This window comes from Macaca fascicularis, chromosome 9 (genome assembly GCF_037993035.2).
Source record: "Macaca fascicularis isolate 582-1 chromosome 9, T2T-MFA8v1.1".
Lineage (NCBI taxonomy): Eukaryota > Metazoa > Chordata > Mammalia > Primates > Cercopithecidae > Macaca > Macaca fascicularis.
Window position 1 is genome coordinate 139,081,869 of NC_088383.1, and position 19,221 is coordinate 139,101,089.

General features: G+C 47.7%; 1 protein-coding gene across 4 annotated transcripts; it reads left to right on the forward strand.

Annotated features, from left to right (window-relative positions):
* The first annotated feature begins 147 nt into the window (after positions 1 to 147).
* Positions 148 to 16,691, forward strand: LOC102142177 (ribonuclease P protein subunit p25-like protein). Of its 4 annotated transcripts, XR_012418293.1 has the most exons (4): positions 148 to 908; positions 5,382 to 7,903; positions 8,276 to 8,502; positions 13,558 to 16,691. XR_012418293.1 is itself a non-coding variant. In XM_005566754.5 (2 exons), exon 2 carries the CDS (start codon positions 6,444 to 6,446, stop codon positions 7,155 to 7,157), a length of 714 nt encoding a protein of 237 aa, XP_005566811.3. In that variant the 5' UTR covers positions 148 to 908; positions 5,382 to 6,443; the 3' UTR covers positions 7,158 to 7,927. The 4 variants fall into 4 exon arrangements, 2 of the variants coding, with proteins under 2 accessions (XP_005566811.3, XP_065377691.1); XR_012418292.1 differs by having other exon boundaries at positions 148 to 7,903; XM_005566754.5 differs by lacking the exons at positions 8,276 to 8,502; positions 13,558 to 16,691 and having other exon boundaries at positions 5,382 to 7,927.
* The last annotated feature ends 2,530 nt before the right edge of the window (positions 16,692 to 19,221 follow it).

The window sequence follows — 19,221 nt, forward strand, 5'->3', positions numbered from 1 at the left end:
GAGCGCCCGCCTCCTCTGTCTTATGATTGGTTGTTAGTCCTCGCGGGGCGCGGTCTCCCTGTGGCTGGTTGGCTAATAGATGGCGCAGCGGACCAATTAGCTTGAGTGAGACAGCGGGTGTTTCTGGGAGTTGTGGTCCGCAGGGCTGCCTCGCTTCCGGGTGGGAGCCACTGGCGCCGCGGTGGGAAGGTGCAGAGCATTCAGGCCAGCCCCGCGCGGCACACGACTGTTGTGTCTGGTGGCTGCTGGTTGGGAGGCCCCGGAAGCACTTCTCCTACCCTAGGCTGGAGGGTACTAGGAGGTCGCAGGTGCTGAGCTGCCAGGGCCTTTGGGCTGTGCTGAAGGGAAAAGCGCAGCCACTGTCGGGAGCGTGTGCTGCGGAGGTGGTTGCCGCCGTGATGTTCGCTCCGCCTGGCCCCTGCCGGGGATGCAGCCAACCAACCCTCAACAGCCGGCGGCGTTTCAGTCTCTGGCCCGGCGCGGTGCTGAGCACCACTGAGCCCTCATCGTAGGGCACCGAGTTCCGGACTCCTGCAGCCGCTTGTCCAGGCCCCTCCTGCCTTAGCACGGAGCTCCCTTGATTGCTCCAAACAGCCCAGACCGGCGCCTTTTTTGGATGATTTAAAACGGGGCCAATCCGTTGCCAGCGATTGGCTGGCAATGGGCACATGACCTTGTACGGGCCGTGGGTGGGTGGGGGCTGTTTTCTTCCTGTTGTCCTTGCCCAGTGTAAGTTTCCTGGAGCTGCGGCAGCCTTTTTGTCACCGTGAGGGCAGCTGGGAGGAACCCTAGGAAAGCAGGAAAGCCCCTAAAGCCAGAACAGCCTGAGCCTCTGAACCAACCCACAACTGACTACCGGTCACTTCGTCGTGTGTCTGTGATGTGAGTCCATCATTCTGCAGTTGGAGGTGTCCTTTGCACAAAGCCCTGTTCTTAACCATTATAGTGAAACGCATGAATCGCTCTTCGGGCTATTTGCTGCATGATCCTCAGCAAATTAAATAGTTAATCTCACTCAGTTTACTCATTTATAAAGGATAGGATAATAAAGCATAGAGATTGTGAGGATTACATGAGGCCTTTACCTAGAAGATACTTAGAACAATGCTGGACACAAACTAAGTACTCAACAAATGTATTTCTCCTACTAGTTAGTACTCCTAGGACTAATTGTGCCACCACTGGTTCACAGCCCCTTATCAAAAACCTTTCAGGCCAGATGTGTTTGTGAAATTCAGAATTTTTTGAATGTTTAAAAAAGGTGAGATATATTGTATACCCCTATAGCCAAACAATGTTTCTATAGCAGAAATGTGTGAGTCTTCACAAATATTCACCCTAAGTGGGATATATAAAGGTTGTAAAAAGGGCCAGGCACAGTGGCTTATGCTTGTAATCTTAGTACTTTGGAAGGCCAAAGCGGGAGGATTGCTTGAACCCAGGAGTTAGAGACCAACCTCGGCAACATAGTGAGACCCCGTCACTACAAAATAAAAATAAAAATAAATTAGCTGGGCACTATGGTTCCCACGTGTAGTCCCAGCTACTCAGAAGGCTGAGATGGGAAGATAGGTTGCTTAGGCCTGGAAGGTTGAGGCTGCAGTGGTTCCAGCCCGGGCAATAGAGTGAGACCCTGTCTCAAATGAAATAAATACAATAAATAAATAAAAGTTGTAAATAGTCTCATATCAGTTCAAATGAGTTCACTCCAAGCGTGGGGAAAAACTGATTTGGAGGACTTTTTGCATTTCAGAATTGAAAATAAGGTATGTCATAGGCCTCTAAAAACGTTTGTCTTGCAGTTGAGATTAGATGACTTGCTTTGTTACCCTTTTTTGGTATCACTGGCCTTTATACTTATGGCTGCTTTTCAGATGTGTGTAAGAACAAAATTTTAACAAATTTAGTTTCAAAGATCTGATTGGCTTTTGTTAGCATTGCATGCACCAGGCAGTCTACAAGACAGAAAAGTGCTCCAGTGAGGACCGAGTGGGTGAGTTTGACAGGCAGAAAAAAGTGGAGGAAAGCAGGAAGAATGAACAAATAGCACAACAGTCATTTCAGTCATTTCAGGATTACTTCCCTTATAGAGGTGCAAACAAAATCTTGTCTTTATGTAATTTGGCTTTCATCTCTCCTGATTTCTCAGAAGATCTTATAAGTAAGCAACCCAGGTTTCAGTGTAGTGGCATGGATCCTTAGCATTAGTGACTCCAGTTTTGGCCTGCTGTCTTTCTTAAATGGATGCATGAGGCAACTATTTGGTAATGGGGAAGACTACTTAGCCTAGGAATGAGATACAGCAATAGGTATATTCAGAAAGATGCAGTTTAGCTTAGCACACTATTTTCCAAGCATCAGTCATGGGTACTAACTGCAAGGTGTATGCTAAACTTCTCCTATTATTTACATAGTACATTTATTTAAATTCTCAATATCTTAAGTTTGAAAAATTTTAAGAATAATATGTAACATCTATAAAATGATGGTTTGAATGCTCACTACTTTAGTATGTTAAATAGATTAATTATTAGAAGAAAATATGGGAGCCCAGGCACAGTGACTCATGCCTGTAATCCCAGCACTTTGGAAGGCCAAGACGGGCAGATTGCCTGAGGCCAGGAGTTCGAGACCAGCTGGCTAACATGGCAAAACCCTGTCTCTACTAAAAATACAAAAATTAGCCAGGCATGGTGGCGCATGTCTGTAATCCCAGCTTTTTGGGAGGCTGACGCATGAGAATTGCTTAAACCCCAGAGGCGTAGGTTGCAGTGAGTCAAGATCACGCCACTGCACTCCAGCTTAGCTGACAAAACAAAACTTTGTTTCAAAAAAAAGAAAGAAAGAAAAAAATTGGCTGGGTGCGGTGGCTCACGCCTGTAATCCCAGCACTTTGGGAGGCTGAGGCGGGTGGATCACGAGGTCAGGAGATCAAGACCAGCCTGGCCACCATGGTGAAACCCTGTCTCTACTAAAAATACAAAAAATTAGCCAGGTGTGGTGGCACGCACCTGTAGTCCTAGCTACTTGGAAGGCTGAGGCAGGAGAATCGCTTGAACCTGGGAGGCAGAGGTTGCAGTGAGCTGAGACTGCACCACTCCACTCCAGCCTGGGCGACAGAGCGAGACTCCGTCTCAAAAAAAAAAAAAAGGAAAAGAAAATATGGGAAAGTTTCATGATATTGATTTCCTGCATATGACACCAAAAGTACAGTCAATAAAAGAAAAAAAATAGATAATTTGCAACTATATCAAAATTTAAAATTTTGTACATCAAAGGACACTATTAATCCAGTGAAAAGGCAACCCAGGAAATGGAGAAAATATTTTCAAATAGCATATCTGATAAGGAGTTAATATTCAGATTATATAAAGAATGCCTGGCTGGGTACGGTGGCTCATGCCCAGGAGTTCAAGACCAGCATAGGCAACAAAGCAAAACCCCATCTCTAAAAATAAAATAAAAATTGTTTCTCATGGCCAGGCATGGTGACGCATACCTGTAACCCCAGCAGTTTGAGAGGCATAGGTGGGGAGATCACTTGAACTCTGGAGTTCTAGGCCAGCCTGGGCAACATAGGGAGAGCCAGGTTTCTACAAAAAATATATATATATATGTGTATATATATATATATGTATATGTATATATATGTGTGTGTGTGTATATATGTATATATATGTGTTTGTGTATGTGTGTATATATATGTATATTAGCCTGGCATGGTGGTGTGCACCTGTAGTCCCAGCTACTCAGAAGCCTGTGGTGGGAGGATCACTTGAGCCCAGGAGGTCAAGGCTGCAGTGAGTCGTGATCATGCCACTGCACTCCAGCTGGGGCGACACAACAAGACCTTGCCTTAAATAAATAAATAAATAAAAACCTGTTTATGCACCACTTACTGTCATCTTGCACACCGCCTTCAAGGGAAGTCTCTCTCAGGTGGAGGGTGATTTGAGTTCAGTCCCACCCTGCCAGTTTCCAGCACCTGGACAAAGCTGCTTGAACCTCTAAGTCCCCTTCCCCTTTTTGGTGCATAAAATTGGAATAAGAAAACCTGGCACGGTGGCACATACCTGTAGTCCCAGCTACTCGGGAGGCTGAGGCAGGAGGGTTGCTTGAGGCCAGGAGTTTGAGGCTACAGTGTGCTATGGTATAACCTATGAATGGCTACTGCATTCTAGCCTGGAGAACATAGGGAGACCTTGTCTAAAAACTAGAGAAATAAAATTAAGAATTGGGATGCTAATAGTATCTACCTCAGTGGAATACTTTTGGGTTTTTTGTTTTTTGTACTTTTTTTTTTCCCCGAGACAGAGTCTTGCTCTGTCGCCCAGGCTGGAGTGCAGTGGTGTGATCTCGGCTCACTGCAACCTCCTCCTCCTGGGTTCAAACGATTCTCCTGCCTCAGCCTCCTGAGTAGCTGGTATTACAGGCACTCGCCACCACACCTGGCTAATTTTTGTATTCTTAGTAGAGATGGGGTTTCACCATGTTGGCCAGACTGGTCTCAAACTCTTGACCTCTTAATCCACCCACCTCGGCCTCCCAACGTGCCGGGACTACAGGCGTGAGCCACCGCACCTGGCCACTTTGGAGTTTTAAGTGTCTGTGACTGTGGGGTGGTGAGCACTGTGTCTGGTAAGCTCTCAACTAATGGTAGCTGGTGTGACTGTCTCTAGTCTTTCTCCAACTGAGCATGTAGCCTCTCCCCTTCCTGGATCACATAGAGTTCAGGAAGTTTCCAGAGAGGTTTGACTTGGTAATGGCTCCTGTACTCAACTGATGAGTGTTTGTTTCTGAGCCTCAGTTCCCTCATCTATAAAATAGGAATAACATAGACTGCTCCTGTCGCCTGCCTTCCAGAGAAGTCAGAGCTTCCAAGAGTGGCTGCTGATTTGCCAATGAACACACTCATCTTGGCCATGCCAAGGGGGATCTGTGTGTGTGGCAGGCCAGGCCAAGGAGCAGTTCAATTCAACTGTTGCAACGCCATTACTTCTGTTCTTCCATTTACCCAGTCTTCCCCCTTTCAAACTCCCATGACGTCTTTTAAAAAGCACCGTGTCTGCTCATCTTATTGAGATATACAAGATAACATGTAAAGCCTGTAGTAGGGAGCCTGGCATGGAGTAGGCATTTCAGAGGCACTCCTTCCATTCCCTACTGCCCTCTTATTTAAACATTGCCAGCACTTCCTTGGGCACTAGGATAAGGTTAGTTTTTACCTTTGAAATTTACAGTTTCTTTAGATATTATAGTAACAATAATCGGTTATCGTCTTTACCTGGAAAGGCGTCCCTGTTGGATTAGTCTATTTTGTACTGCTGTAAAGGAATAACTGAGGCTGGGTATTTACAAAGCAAAGTTTATTTGTCTCACAGTTCTACAGGCTGTCCACGAAGCATGGTGTCAGGATCTGCTTCCAGTGAGGCCTCAGGAAGCTTTCAATCATGGCAGAAGGCCAAGGGGCAGCGGGGTCTCACATGGCAAGAGAGGGAGGAGGAGGTGCCAGGCTCTTTAAACAATCAGCTCTTGGCCGGGCGCGGTGGCTCAAGCCTGTAATCCCAGCACTTTGGGAGGCCGAGACGGGCGGATCACAAGGTCAGGAGATCAAGACCATCCTGGCCAACACGGTGAAACTCCGTCTCTACTAAAAAAAATACAAAAAACTAGCCGGGCGAGGTGGCGGGTGCCTGCCCAGCTACTCGGGAGGCTGAGGCAGGAGAATGGCGTAAACCCGGGAGGCGGAGCTTGCAGTGAGCTGAGATCCGGCCACTGCACTCCAGCCTGGGCGACAGAGCAAGACTCCGTCTCAAAAAAAAAAAAAAAAAACAATCAGCTCTTGCATGGACTCACAGAGTCAAACTCACTCAGTACCTGGAGGACGACATGGAGACATTAACGAGAGATCCACCCTCATGACCCAGACTCGTCCCACTATGCCCACCTCCAGCACTGGTGGTCACAGTTCAACGTGAGATTTGGAGGGGACAAGCATCCAAACTGTATCACCCCTCAACCCCTCAACTGCACCTGGTTTGCTCCGGTTTTCCAGATTTTGACTGAAATGTCCTCTTCCCAGCAAAGCCGTGTGGACCACCCAGGTTAAAGCAGCCACCTGGTGCTGGCCTGTGTAGCCCAATTCCAGTTCTCCAGGGTGCTCATCACTCTGTGGCAGTTTCTCTTCTGGTTTGTGAGAGAAAAATAAATCTTGGGGCTCCAAAATCACTAAAGGGAAAAAAGCTGAGAACTGCTTAGGGCAAACCTGCCTCCCCTTCTAGTCAAAGTCACCCCTTTGCTCACTGACATAAATGCATATCTCTTTGTCTCCTTTGGAGAGGCTCATCTCAAACTCAAAAGAAGGCAATCATTTGTCTCTTACCTACCTATGACCTGGAAGCCCCCTCCTGCTTCAGGTTGTCCCACCTTTCTGGACTGAACCAATGTACATCTCACATATGTTGACTGATGACTTGTATCTCCCTAAAATGTATAAAACCAGACTGTGCTCTGTCCACCTTGGGCACATGTCATTGGGACCTCCTGAGACTGGGTCACGGGCATGCATCCTCAACCTCGGCAAAAATAAACGTTCTAGTTGGCTCCGGATCGTGTGTGAGGCGGATTCGTGGGCAGCGAGAGTCACATTCAAGACAGCAAGCAGGATGGAGCACTACCGGAAAGCTGGTTCTGTAGAGCTCCCAGCGCCTTCCCCAATGCCCCAGCTACCTCCTGATACCCTTGAGATGCGGGTCCGAGATGGCAGCAAAATTTGCAACCTTCTGGGACTGGCTCTGGGTGGGTTGGAGGGCGGCAGTGCACGGCATGTGGTGTTCTCAGGTTCTGGCAGGGCTGCAGGAAAGGCTGTCAGCTGCGCTGAGATTGTCAAGTGGAGGGTCCCAGGCCTGCACCAGCTCACGAAGCTATGTTTCCTGCAGACTGAGGACAGCTGGGTCCCAGCCTCACCTGACACAGGGCTAGACCCCCTCACAGTGCGCCGCCATGTGCCTGCAGTGTGGGTACTGCTCAGCCGGGACCCCCTGGACCCCAATGAGTGTGGCTACCAACCCCCAAGGGCACCCCCTGGCCTGGGTTCCATGCCCAGCTCCAGCTGTGGCCCTCGTTCCCGAAGAAGGGCTCGAGACACCCGATCGTGAAGACCTGCTGAGCCAGCCTGTTCTCCAGGCCTGAATGTCTGGGATGCTTGTGCCTTTTCTGAGAAGCCCTGTGACTGCGCAAATCCCCATCAAGGTTTGAGTCCACAGAAGTGGACTTCCCTGTCATGCTTTCCCTTCCCTCTAGCATGTGGGAAGGGACTGCTGTGAAGAGTGACAGGTGTGGGGCCTCTGCCAAGTTCCGCGTTGCTCAATAAGGGCTTACTCTGCCTTCTACCTACAATGCATCTGAACTGCCTTCTGAAAGAGGTCCAGGGAGGGATTTAGGAAATAAAGTTTCTACCTATTTGATGAGCCTCTAAAAAAAAAAAAAAAAAAAAAAAAAAATTAAACGTTCTAAATTAACTGAGACCCGTCTCAGATATTCGGGGTCCACAAGCTGATGTTCTGTACTTTCCCCCCAACCCCCCAGAGTGCTTGTTCCCCGCTGTCCAGAGCCAGGCACACTGCAGGCACTCAGGAAAGAAGTGTGCCAACAGAGACTTTGCTAGTTAGCCTGGAATCTTTGATTTCATTTAATTATCACAGTAATACCGCAGGACTATCCTCATGTTCAGACAAAAAAACCGAAGCTCGGAGAAGTTACCCATGGTTCCCGGGGCTGCAAGGCCACCAAGTGGCAGACCTGAATTCAAGCAAGTCCATCTGGTTTCCCACCCTTCTGTGCCCAGTAGCCTTTGGGTTCCCACGTAAAGCCTGCTTAAGCTGCAAGTCTTCCTGAAAACAAGGTGAGTTAGACAAAAACAAACAAACAGAAACAGCAACCCACAGCTCTATCTTGTCAGTTACCCCAAAGGCCTCCATTTCCCAGTGGCACTTTCTGGGCGCCCTGCTGGGGAGTGACGTGCAAGGCCCAGGTCGTGGCTTTCTGACATGAGCCTCTGTTGCACACCCTTGTGTGCTCTTTATTCTGCACACACCCCTTTGAGTCTGAAGTGGCTTGTGCAGGGCCATGTGCGATTAAGGGCTTTGCCTGCCTCCCCACCCGGCTCCTTGCTGGTCCCGCTTACCACCCCGTTGCCAGTGCCTGCGCTGCCCCGGGGCCGTGCATTCCAGGCTTGGCTTCATGCCATGCACTTTCCACCTCTCTCCTCCTGCAGGCTCCAGCCAGTGCTGCGTGGGGACTTCACGTCGTGCCTCAGGCTTGCTCCTCTGACCTCTCCTGGCACTTGGTCCTCCAAAGGAGCTCTGCCTTCTGCCGGCCATCCGCGTTTGCTCACCTGGACTTGCTGAGGGAGCTCAGGTGCCCTGTGTCTGCTAATCTGTGTGTCCTGGCGCCCAGGGCAGGCAGGGCCCAGAGTGGGTGCCTGCTCAAGGCCGGGGATAGGTGAGTTCAGCAGTTAGCTGTGGGGTGTCTGCTCAGGCCCAGCCCTGGGGGAGCCTCTAGGAGGGGTACCCCTGCCCTCTTGCCCTCTCTGCAGGAGAGGCTCCAGTGAAGCAGACACAACTCGACGTTAAGTGAGGCAAGTCAGTGAGAATGCACAAGCCACGCAGACGCTGCTTCGTGATTTTCTCATGACATCTGACACTTGTATGTTCAAATCGCATCACTAAAGAGTAGCTGCGTAGGACTGCCTACGGAGGGTCTCCCGCTTTGCTGTCTCTCATCTCTCCTGTCTAGACTCGGTCTTTAGCCCTCTCCTCTCCCTGTGGACAGGGCAGCTGTACTAGCCTAACAGGATTAGAACCTGAAGGATGCCCTTGTCCCTACAAGGGAAGTCACACATTTGTTTTGGTGAGGGTCATGGTTTTGTTCCAGTATCATTTTAGCTTAGGCTGCATTTTCTTTTATAAGACTCAGTTTAAGACTTTTTTACCTGCTCATAAAAATGAGATTAAAAAAAGAGAAAGACTTTTCTAAATGCAATCCTTATAACAATCCAGGAATACGTCATTAAAACAAAAAAGAAAGTAACAACCCACTATTTTTCAACTTTATTTTCTTTCTTTTTTTTTTTTTCTGACAGAGTTTTGCTCTTGTTGCTCAGGCTGGAGTGCAATGGTGCGATCTCAGCTTACCACAACCTCCGCCTACTGGGTTCAAGCAATTCCGCCTCAGCCTCCCGAGTACCTAGGATTACAGGCATGCGCCACCATGCCTGGCTAATTTTGTATTTTTAGTAGAGATGGGATTTCTCCATGTTGCTCAGGCTGGTCTCGAACTTCTCCCCACCTCAGGTGATCCACCCACCTCGGCCTCCTAAAGTGCTGGGATTACAAGCGTGAGCCACCACACCTGGCCTCAACTTTCAAAATAATACCTCTATGTGCAGACTTGTAATCTAAGCCAGTGCCCTGAATTATTTTCTGACATTGTAAATGTGCTTTTTAAGGACGATAAAGAAACAGATAATTATTTAATATCAAAAGACTTTAGGCCAGGTGCAGTGGCTCATGCCTGTAATCCCAGCACTTTGGGAGGCTGAAGTGGGTGGATCACTTGAGGTCAGGAATTCGAGACCAGCCTCACCAACATGGTGAAACCCCATCTCTACTAAAAATAAAAATAAAAAAAATAGCCAGGTGTCGTGGCGGGCACCTGTGATCCCAGCTGCTCAGGGGACTGAGGCATGAGCATCACTTGAACCTGGGAGGAGGAGGTTGCAGTGAGCCAAGATCTCACCCACCACTGCACTCCAGCCTGGGTGACAGAGTAAGACCCTGTCTCAAAAAAAAAAGAAAAAAAAAAGTCTTTATGACCAGTGCAAATTAGAGATCTATATGACACACTGTGTAATGTATATGCCCAAGTCCATCTCACAATGGTACTATAAACACACGCTGTATATAGAAGGTAAGAATTTTATAGTCTGTCATTTTGCATTTTCTTCATAGGTGCTGTTGATAAATAAAAATATTAATAAACCACAAACGTACCTTCCAAAGTCAATAGCTTTATGTTTGACTGGAAAGTACTGTCTCCCATCTTAACCTACCCCTGCTTCTAATAGCTTGACAATGTTTGTTAAATGCCACACACCAATGTCCGTTCTAAGTCATGCTTTGTTTCAACAATAGATTGAAATTTTACCATGGTGTTTTATATTTCATCCTAAATTTTTTTATTTTCAAGTGTATGAAGTCACATTGGTTATGTCTGATAATCCATTTTGGACATATATTTTCATATAAATTATAGGACATTTTTGCCTCTCAGTTCTCACAACATAGTAAGGAAAAAAAAAACCCAGCATGTGGCAATATGACTGATGCCATGTTAGTGTGTGGTTGGAAATAATAAAGATTATAAATGACTCCATAGGTGTAGAAAATAAGGGGAGAAGACTTATTGGGGAGAAGTAAAAAAGCTTGTTTTCTTTATGCATAGCAGAAAGAAGGCACCATGACTGATATATTACTATTCACCTTCTTTTTATTTCTAAGGGGGTTTTTATTAACCCCTTTTTATCAATCAAAATAAATTGATTGCCAGTGAATGCAATATTTTCTGACTATTTGAAATTATACAATGAAAGCAAAGACATGTAAACTCACATACTACATTTGCTGACAAACAAAAGACAACCTTCCCCCCCTCCAAAAGGATTGCTAAATAGTTAAAGATTGTTACAGCTATCTCTTAAAAAAAGAACATTTTAGGCCAGGCATGGTGGTTCTCACCTGTAATCCCAGCACTTCGAGAGGCCAAAGCAGAGGATCTTTTGAGCCCAGGAGTTGGAGACCAGCCTTGGAAACATAGGGAGACCCCAATCTCTATGAAAAATAAAAATAAAAGTGTCTGGGTGTGGTGGCACACGACTGTGGTCCCAGCTACTCGGGAGGCTGAGGCAGAGGATCCCTTGAGCCTGGGTGGCCTAGGATGCAGTGAGCCATGATCACACCACTGCACCCCAGCCTGGGTGAAAAAGCAAGACCCTTTTTCAAAGAAAAGAATATTTTATTTAAGGATAGGATTAGGCTTTGGGATTCCTTTGGAATTCAACTTCATCCAGCTGTGTTAGTGGTCATGTAGTCATTAAATAACAGAATACTGTTATTCAATAAATATTTCCCATCATAAAAAGACATGTTTCTTTACGGCAAATACAGTTATGACCAATCTCAGTCCTGGGCAAGGAATTATATACTTACCTGATTCAAGAAGGGAGAAAACAGGGTGGTCAGGAATACATCTGTGATTCATTCCCTCAAGAGGCAGTCCAGTGACATGGTTTGGCTGTGTCCCCACCCAAATCTCTTCTTGAATTGTAGCTCCCATAATTCCCACGTGTTGTGGGAGGTAATTGAGTCACGGGGGTGGGTTTTTCTTGTGCTGTTCTCCTGATAGTGAGAAATCTCATGAGATCTGATGGTTTTATAAAGGGGAGTTCCTTGCATAAGCTCCTTGCCTGCCTCCATGTGAGACACGACTTTGCTCCTTCTTTGACTTCTGCCATAATTGTGAGGCCTCCCCAGCCATATGGAACTGTGAGTCCATTAAACCTCTTTCCTTTATAAATTACCCATCTTGGGTATGTCTTTTATTTTTGAGACAGAGTTTCACTCTTATTGCCCAGGCTGGAGTGCGATGGCACGATCTCAGCTCACCGCAACCTCTGTCTCCCAGATTCAAGCGATTCTCCTGCCTCAGCTTCCCAAGTAGCTGGGATTACAGGCATGCACCACCACACCTGGTTAATTTTGTATTTTTAGTAGAGATGGGGTTTCTCCATGTTGGCCAGGCTGGTCTCAAACTCCCCACCTCAGGTGATCCACCCGCCTCGGCCTCCCAAAGTGCTGGGATTATAGGCGTGAGTCATCGCGCCGGGCCAGTATGTCTTTATTAGCAGCATGAAAACTGACTAATACATCTGGTCACTCTTAGCATAGTGACATAGAATGTGCACAAACTAAAAAATAAGGGTTTCAACCTAACTGGTGAGAGCATTCCTCTTGGTGTTCTCCAGGAGGAAGGCCAGAGTTTGGGACAACAGAAATAAAACAGTGGCTTTGAAAATGGGGCCAAACTGTGTTCCCCCGTGGAGGGGCTGAGGAGGAGGGAGCGGGGCACTGAGCCCTCTGTTCGTTCGGCCTTTGGGCTCTCTGCCTCCCACCATCAGCCCTCAGGGCAGCTGCTGCTCACTGGCCACCTGGCTGCTGATGGGCTTGGTGACCGGCAGAGCTGCCCTGTTGTGTCTGTGCAGTCAGCCAGACGTGGCTCAGCACAGATCTTTCCCTCAGTTTCATGGAGTAAAGGGTTCCTCAGTAGGGCCCCACACATCCGTCTCTCATCATAGGAGGGTAACTTTCTTCCTGCATCTCCTATGCATCTCCTGTTTCCACTTCTTAGTCATTTCAACCAGCGGCGAACTGGAAAAAGAACATATATGTTATGGTGGGAAAGTATGAAAGTAATGTTGGCGTGGAGTGTTTCAATGAGATGTTTCTTCTGATTAAAGCATATTTCACATGATGGGCAAGTAATAGATACGACCTCAGACGTAGGCTAATCATGGAGTCAACAGCAAGCTTCCACTTGACTGTTACGAAATTAGCTCCCTCACCAGAACATTCCCTCTGTATTCTTTTTTCTTTCTTTCCACATACCATCAGGGATTGGGCTTTCTTTCTACATACCATCAGGCAACTGGGGCCTATGCATCCTTTAAAAATTAGTGGTTTGTTTTTTCTTTTCTTTTTTGGTTTGTTCTAGAAGAAGAAATTTAAAGCCAGCCATTGTTTTACAGAAAAATCATTGTGCCATTGAAACCCAAAGTGTGCCATCCAGTCTGGAGGCCATGGGAACCATGAATCCTTTCAGAGTTTGAAGCAAATACAAAACTGTTCACATCATCCTGGGTTATTTTATTGTTTCACCACCTTCCTGAAATGGAACTCAAACTTCATTTAGAGTAGCTGTCTGGCACGCTGGCACGGGGGCTCCCAGAGCTGAGCGAGCACGGGGTGCCATAAGAACCAGGCGTTCTGCCCCGACTGGCCCACCTCACTCTCGGCACAGGGAGGCATTTGTGGTGGGCCAGTGTCCATGCAGCCTCAGCCTGGACAACTCCAGAAGAAACTCAAGAACACATTTAGATGATTAACAAAATAGTCTGTGTTCCATCTTCCTGCACTGGGGGGAAATGTCACTTGTTTTTTAGAGGAGAGAGAGAATGGGAAGGAAGCCACTGCAGGTGTGGCAGACATTGGAGGACTCGGGGCAAGTATAAAACTGCTGTGGCCACTGATTTAACTAAGTTTCAACCAAGTAGCTTTTCAGGTTAGGTGACATCTGCTACATGCTAGAACTAGCTATGGAGTCTGTGCTTTGGCCCCAGCTTGGAGCCCAGAACTATGAGCGTGTATCACCGAGTTGTGTTTGTAAGGGTTGTATGTATTTTTAGTGTTTCCTAGACCTTTCTACCCTGATTGCCTTCCACAGGTAGGAGCCGCTGACTGTACCTGGTGCCTGAGGCCACTCCAGTGGTCCCCTCTGGGAGGTGATGCTTCTGTGCAAAAGCAGCCTCTGAAAGAATGTCAAGGTCAGCGGAAGAGAGGGCACACGCCTTCCAAGGAGGTGGTGTGGGTTGGGACCCAGTGTCCTGGAAGGGACCTCCTTCAGGTGAGAACTCTTGAAGCCAGACAGCATGAAAGAACCTGAGTATAGAACTTCTCAGGTCTCTAAGGAATTACATCTGATTCTATAAGAATCAGAAGTTTGTTGGCCAGGTGCAGTGGCTCACACCCGTAATCCCAGCACTTGGAGAGGCTGAGGCAGGAAGTTCACTTGAGCTCAGGAGTTGGAGACCAGCCTGGGCAACATAGTGAGACCTCATCTCTATTTAAAAAAATAAAAGTTTGTGACACCAAGGAAAGCTCCTCTGTGTCCTTAGTTTCTTAGATATGAAACATGAACTACAAATAACTGCAGAAAATTAACTCCAACTGGACTTGGAGGATAAATACACATACACACACAATACTATTTACATATAAAACATTGTGACTCAAAAGGAGAGAAAATGCAGCTACATGTAAACATCCGTGGCAATTAGGTATACACCCTCAGTGACCAGCAAATAGCATTCGGTGTGTCTGGGGTGATCGCCGCAGGAACTGGGCCTTTGGTTAGTAACGATGCTTTGGAAGTGTGCATGCCAGTCATAACATGTGGAGGGCTCTTCCTCTCTCCCTCCCTGTGTTAACATGCTTTCATATGGCCAGCACGGTCTTGATAAATCTTGCAAGATCTCAAATAGCCTAGTGAAACGGGAAGAGAAGAAGAAGGTGTTAGAAGTTTGCAGGTCAGGGGAAAAGCACGTGTTTGGGGTGGGTCGGCGGAGCCTCCACAAATACAGCATCAGTTTGTGTGAATTCTCAGCTGTGGTTTCTCAGGTTGGATAAAGAAGCCGCCCAACAAAGGCTGCTGTTTCGCCCGCCTGAAGAGGCACTTATGCCACCTACAGCCTGGAATCTGGCACTACAATTCGCGCCCAACTCCCTGGCTCATCCTAGGTGGGAGAGAGATCAGAATCTATGCAGGGAATGCAAAATGGGCAGGCAATTCCAAGGTGAGTTTTTCTTCCCTCCGGTAAATTGTAAACAATTAAAAACATGTTTGAAAATTATTTTAACTAAGTAATTTTTGGAGATTGCAGCAGCTGGGTTGGGATTTATGAACTACATTTCTTACAAATACATTTCTTCTAGAGAACTTCCCGTGGGACATAATCACTTTTCCCCCCTGCATAGCAGTCCCACAACTCAACCCCAGGCTACACTGGGCTACTGGGTACACACTTGCCCGGACAGTCTCAGCTTCTTAGGGGAAACCAGATTACTGTGAAGCCATCAGATAAGACATACTTCTGAAAAGAAATGGAATGTATTTTTATTGGCAAAGCCAAGATGAAGTATGTCTTGAAATCTGTTTTACAAATAAACTTACACATAAATTGTCCATCCACTGCTTGGAAATCTTTTTTCATGTTTGAGGAGCTGTCAGAGGTCTCTAATAAACAGTGAGTCTTATTTAGTTTACTGGATATGTAATTCTTCTTTTCTTTGAAAATAATTATTTTTTCAAGCAAGTGCAGCAAAAATACAACCAATAAAAATCTAGCTATGACAGCATAAACAACCTTTATAGCACGCATATACACAGACTTCTTCCAATAAAAGCAGTTCCTGGCAAGAAAGGGAACAGAAAATTGGCTGATGTGTTCCAGATAAGTTCTGGACTCCTAAGGGCTGAGGAAGAGTCCTCACAGCCCATCCCCAACTCCCCATCCCAGACCAGTCCTCGGTTAGGGTGAGGGAGGGGGGTCCCCATTGCCAGAGTGGCTTGGGCTAAGGAGAAGGGATGGGCTGCTCTCAACGTGGAGTCAGGGGAGACCCTTCCCAAGGCCCATCCTTGGGGCCAGGAAGTCTGCTGGACAGAGGCTGAACCCCGCTGCAGGCTCCAGAGGAGCGGGTGGGAGACTGGCCACTGTTGAGGCTCCCCATTCTGGGTCCAGGCCAATTGTCCCCGCGGGAGGGCGGTGCCAGGGTGGGTGGCAGGGCTGGGGGTGGGGTAGGGGTCAACTTCGGATAATCTGGTCCAGGCGTTCTGCTCTGGGTTGGGTCGACCCGGCTCGCGGGGAGGCTGTTTGTCCCGGGCCTTCCCATCCCGCGCCCAGGCGAGCAGCGTGGGGGGTCGGCGCGGGGCTGCTACCCGGGAGCCTGGGGTTGCAAGTTCTCAGCAGACGTGCGGGTGCTCATTTATGCTGTTTATAGTAGCTGGAGATGTTATCGCAGCTTGAGAACAGAAATTAAAATATGTATCCTTCAGGTGCAAATCTACTGTACTTACAGTTTTACTGTTTCTCTGCAGGGGGGCTCCATTAATCTTGTAAGAGTGAAATTCCTAAGGAAATTAATTCCCTCCAGTTGGGGTTATTCTCAACTGGTCTTTGGGGGCGGAGTAATTGGAATTTAAGAGTCGCTCTTAAAAGAAAGGAAACGTTGTCCATTTTACTCGAATAACAACACTTTTTAATATCAGGCTTTACTCTTTAAAACACCTTCGCCTCTCTCTCCCTGTACTTCTTGGTGTTTCTGGGCTTCCCTTGGTAGGGTTTACAAAGACCCTCATCAGGTGGGACCTCCCCTCCCAGTTTTCCTGAGGCTGACCCCGCATTCCTCTCCACATGGGTTATTTGTGGCCCCCCCACCCCCCTTCTCCCACTGGGCAGGCTGAGGACCACAGGACCACAGGAGGGAATGAGGCATCATGAAAAGTTTGTGGCTAAATCATTTCCTTGCCTGTTTAGGAGCAGTAAATGTTTGTTGTCATTACCCAGCAAAATAATTACACCTCAATTTCTCACTCTCGCTCGCTCGCTCTCTCTCTTTCTCTCTCTCTCACACACACACCCTTTAAAATACAGTCAATTCACAGGCAAGAGGTAAAGTATTTTTTTGCTGCCAGGGAAGTCCAAGAAAGCATCTTCCTCTGGAGTTTCAGGTTTCCCAGGCCCAAGCTTTAGCCCCAGGCCCTTATTCTTCAGGCTATGGGAACCCCACCACCACCACCAAGAAGGAATAGAACATGGCTAAATGGCTAAATGCGGGTGTGGTGGCGCACACCTGTAGTCCCAGCTGCTTGGGAGGCTGAGGCAGAAGAATTGCTTGAACCCAGGAGGTGGAGGTTGCAGTGAGCCGAGATCACGCCACTGCACTCCAGCCTGGGTGACAGAGTGAGACTCCCTCTCGAAAAAAAAAAAAAAAAAGAGCATGTCTAAATGATACTTACATACTTACATACAGGGTCAGCAGAATATTAGTGGGCAGGAGGAACCCGTGGGCACATAGCCACAATCAGCCACAGTCCTTGCTTTTCAGCTTTAACGGGGCTTAAGGAAAGGCCATGTCCAGCGTGTTCTGTGCCAGCCCAAGCCAATTTAATAGGGTCATGGCCAGTTTTTCCCTGTGGGCCCTAACGTGGTCATACAGAGAGAGGATGGACTTTCCAGGGCACTGCTTGGGGCAGTAAGTCCTGGCACCGCCCCTCCCTTGCCGTGGGTTGGGCAGTTTCCTTGGCTATACAGTGGGGCGTGGGCAGTGTGGTTCCCACATCATCAGCTTAAGGGGGTGCTGAATGACCAATACGGATGTTTACTTTTGGGGGGTTTTGAATAGCTGAAAAGTGCCATCTACCAGTGGGCACCGGTGTATCCCACAGCTCCCCAAAACCTGGCTCAGCTCAGGGCAGAGCCTAGTAGTCTTGTCCACGTCAGAACATCAGAGCTCCCAGAGCTAGGAGGAGGTCATCCGCTGCCTCTGGGCCTCTTGATATCAACAGTGACAACACGGGCCCAGGAAACAGAACCCCAGAATGAGGCCTCAGCTGTAGCCTCAGAAGCAAAAGTTTTTCTCTGACCTTCTCCTGCCCTCTTGTCCCTGCCCTTCATTCTGCTCTGAGGCTAGCCAGAGAAACTAGAATCCCTCTTCCCTTAGGCATGACATAGAAACCAGAACCCCTTTTCCCCAAATAATTACTCTCCCTGCCCCCCAACACCTGAAAATCCCAAATTCTCTATGCTACCTAATACACTGTATCCTATAGTAAGATCAGCTAAATAAGCTGACCCCACCTTTCCTGTGTAAAAACACAGAACCCAACACCCCAACTTTTCTCTGTAAAAACTGGCCACAGACCAGGCATGGTGGCTCATCCACTTTGGGAGGCCAAGGCAGGTGGATCACTTGAGGTCAGGAGCTCCAGAGCAGCCTGGCCAAGGTGGTAAAACTCCATCTCTACTGAAAATACAAAAAATTAGCCCGGTGTGGTGGCGCATGCCTGTAATCACAGCTACTTGGGAAGCTGAGGCAGGAGAATTACTTGAACCTGGGAGGTGGAGGTTGCAGTGAGCCGAGATCATGCCACTGCACCCCAGCCTGGGTGGCAGAGCGAGACCCCATCTCAAAAACAAACAAACACACACAAAACTGGCCAAAAAGAAATGTTCTGACTTATCTTGCTTGAGTGGAGGTCATTAGACCCCCATTCCAGAGAGGGTCTTGCTCCTTTACCCAGAAGGAAGGAGGCTGCACAGAGGCCAGGAAGAACCTGAACACCAGACAGGCCCTGCCGGGTTTTCACAGTCAGTTCTTTTTAAAAGATGAAACACAAAGTCACATTTATTAGAGTTGTCCACAGTCAGCAATGGTGACCTTCTTGCTGGTCTTGCCATTTCGGGACCCTCATGTCTTCTTCACCTTGCCAAAGACCACAGGCTCGCCATGCAACCACTGAGTCTCGGCAGTGCAGATGCAAAACTGGGAACCGTATGTGTTGGGTCCAGCATTTGCCTTGGACAACATGCCGGGTCCTGTATGCTTCAGGCTACAGTTTTCATCATCAAATTTCTCCCTGTAGATGGACTTGCCACCAGTGCCATTATGGCGTATGAAGCCAGCACCCTAACACATAAACCCTGGAATAATTCTGTGAAAGCTGGAACCCTTGTGACAAAATCCTTTCCCTCCAGTGCTCAGAGCACGAGACTGTTCTGCTGTCTTTGGAATCTTGTCTGCAAACAGCCTGAAGGGCTGTTTGATGGCCCCAGGGCTTACCATTGATGGCCATGTTGAAGAACATGGTGGGATTCACCATGGCTGGTAGCAGGGGGTTCCTAGGGGGGGCGTCAGCATCTGCAAAGCCCTCAGTGAGTTCTGCTAGCGTAAGAGCACACCCATTTTGTCCAATCGTATTTCTACACAACTGTCCATACTTTGTTGAACCTAAGCATAAAAATGGACAGTTTTCCCTGTATCTCTGAGTCCTCACGAGTCACGTGAAACTGTGATCAAATAAATTTGTGTATCTTTTCTCCTATTAATCTGCCTTTTGTCAGTGATTTTCAGCAAACCATCAGAGGGCTAAGGGGAAGCTTTCCTGTGGCCCCTACAATAATAAACTACAAATAGGGCAAAAATGGAAGTGTTATCCAGGAGTTTTCATAGCATTTTTCTTTTTAAAGAGTCTGCTCTGTAACTGGTTTGTGCTACTTTCAGCAAATTCCACTTAAAAGAAAAATCAGCGGGCCAGGCACGGTGGCTTATG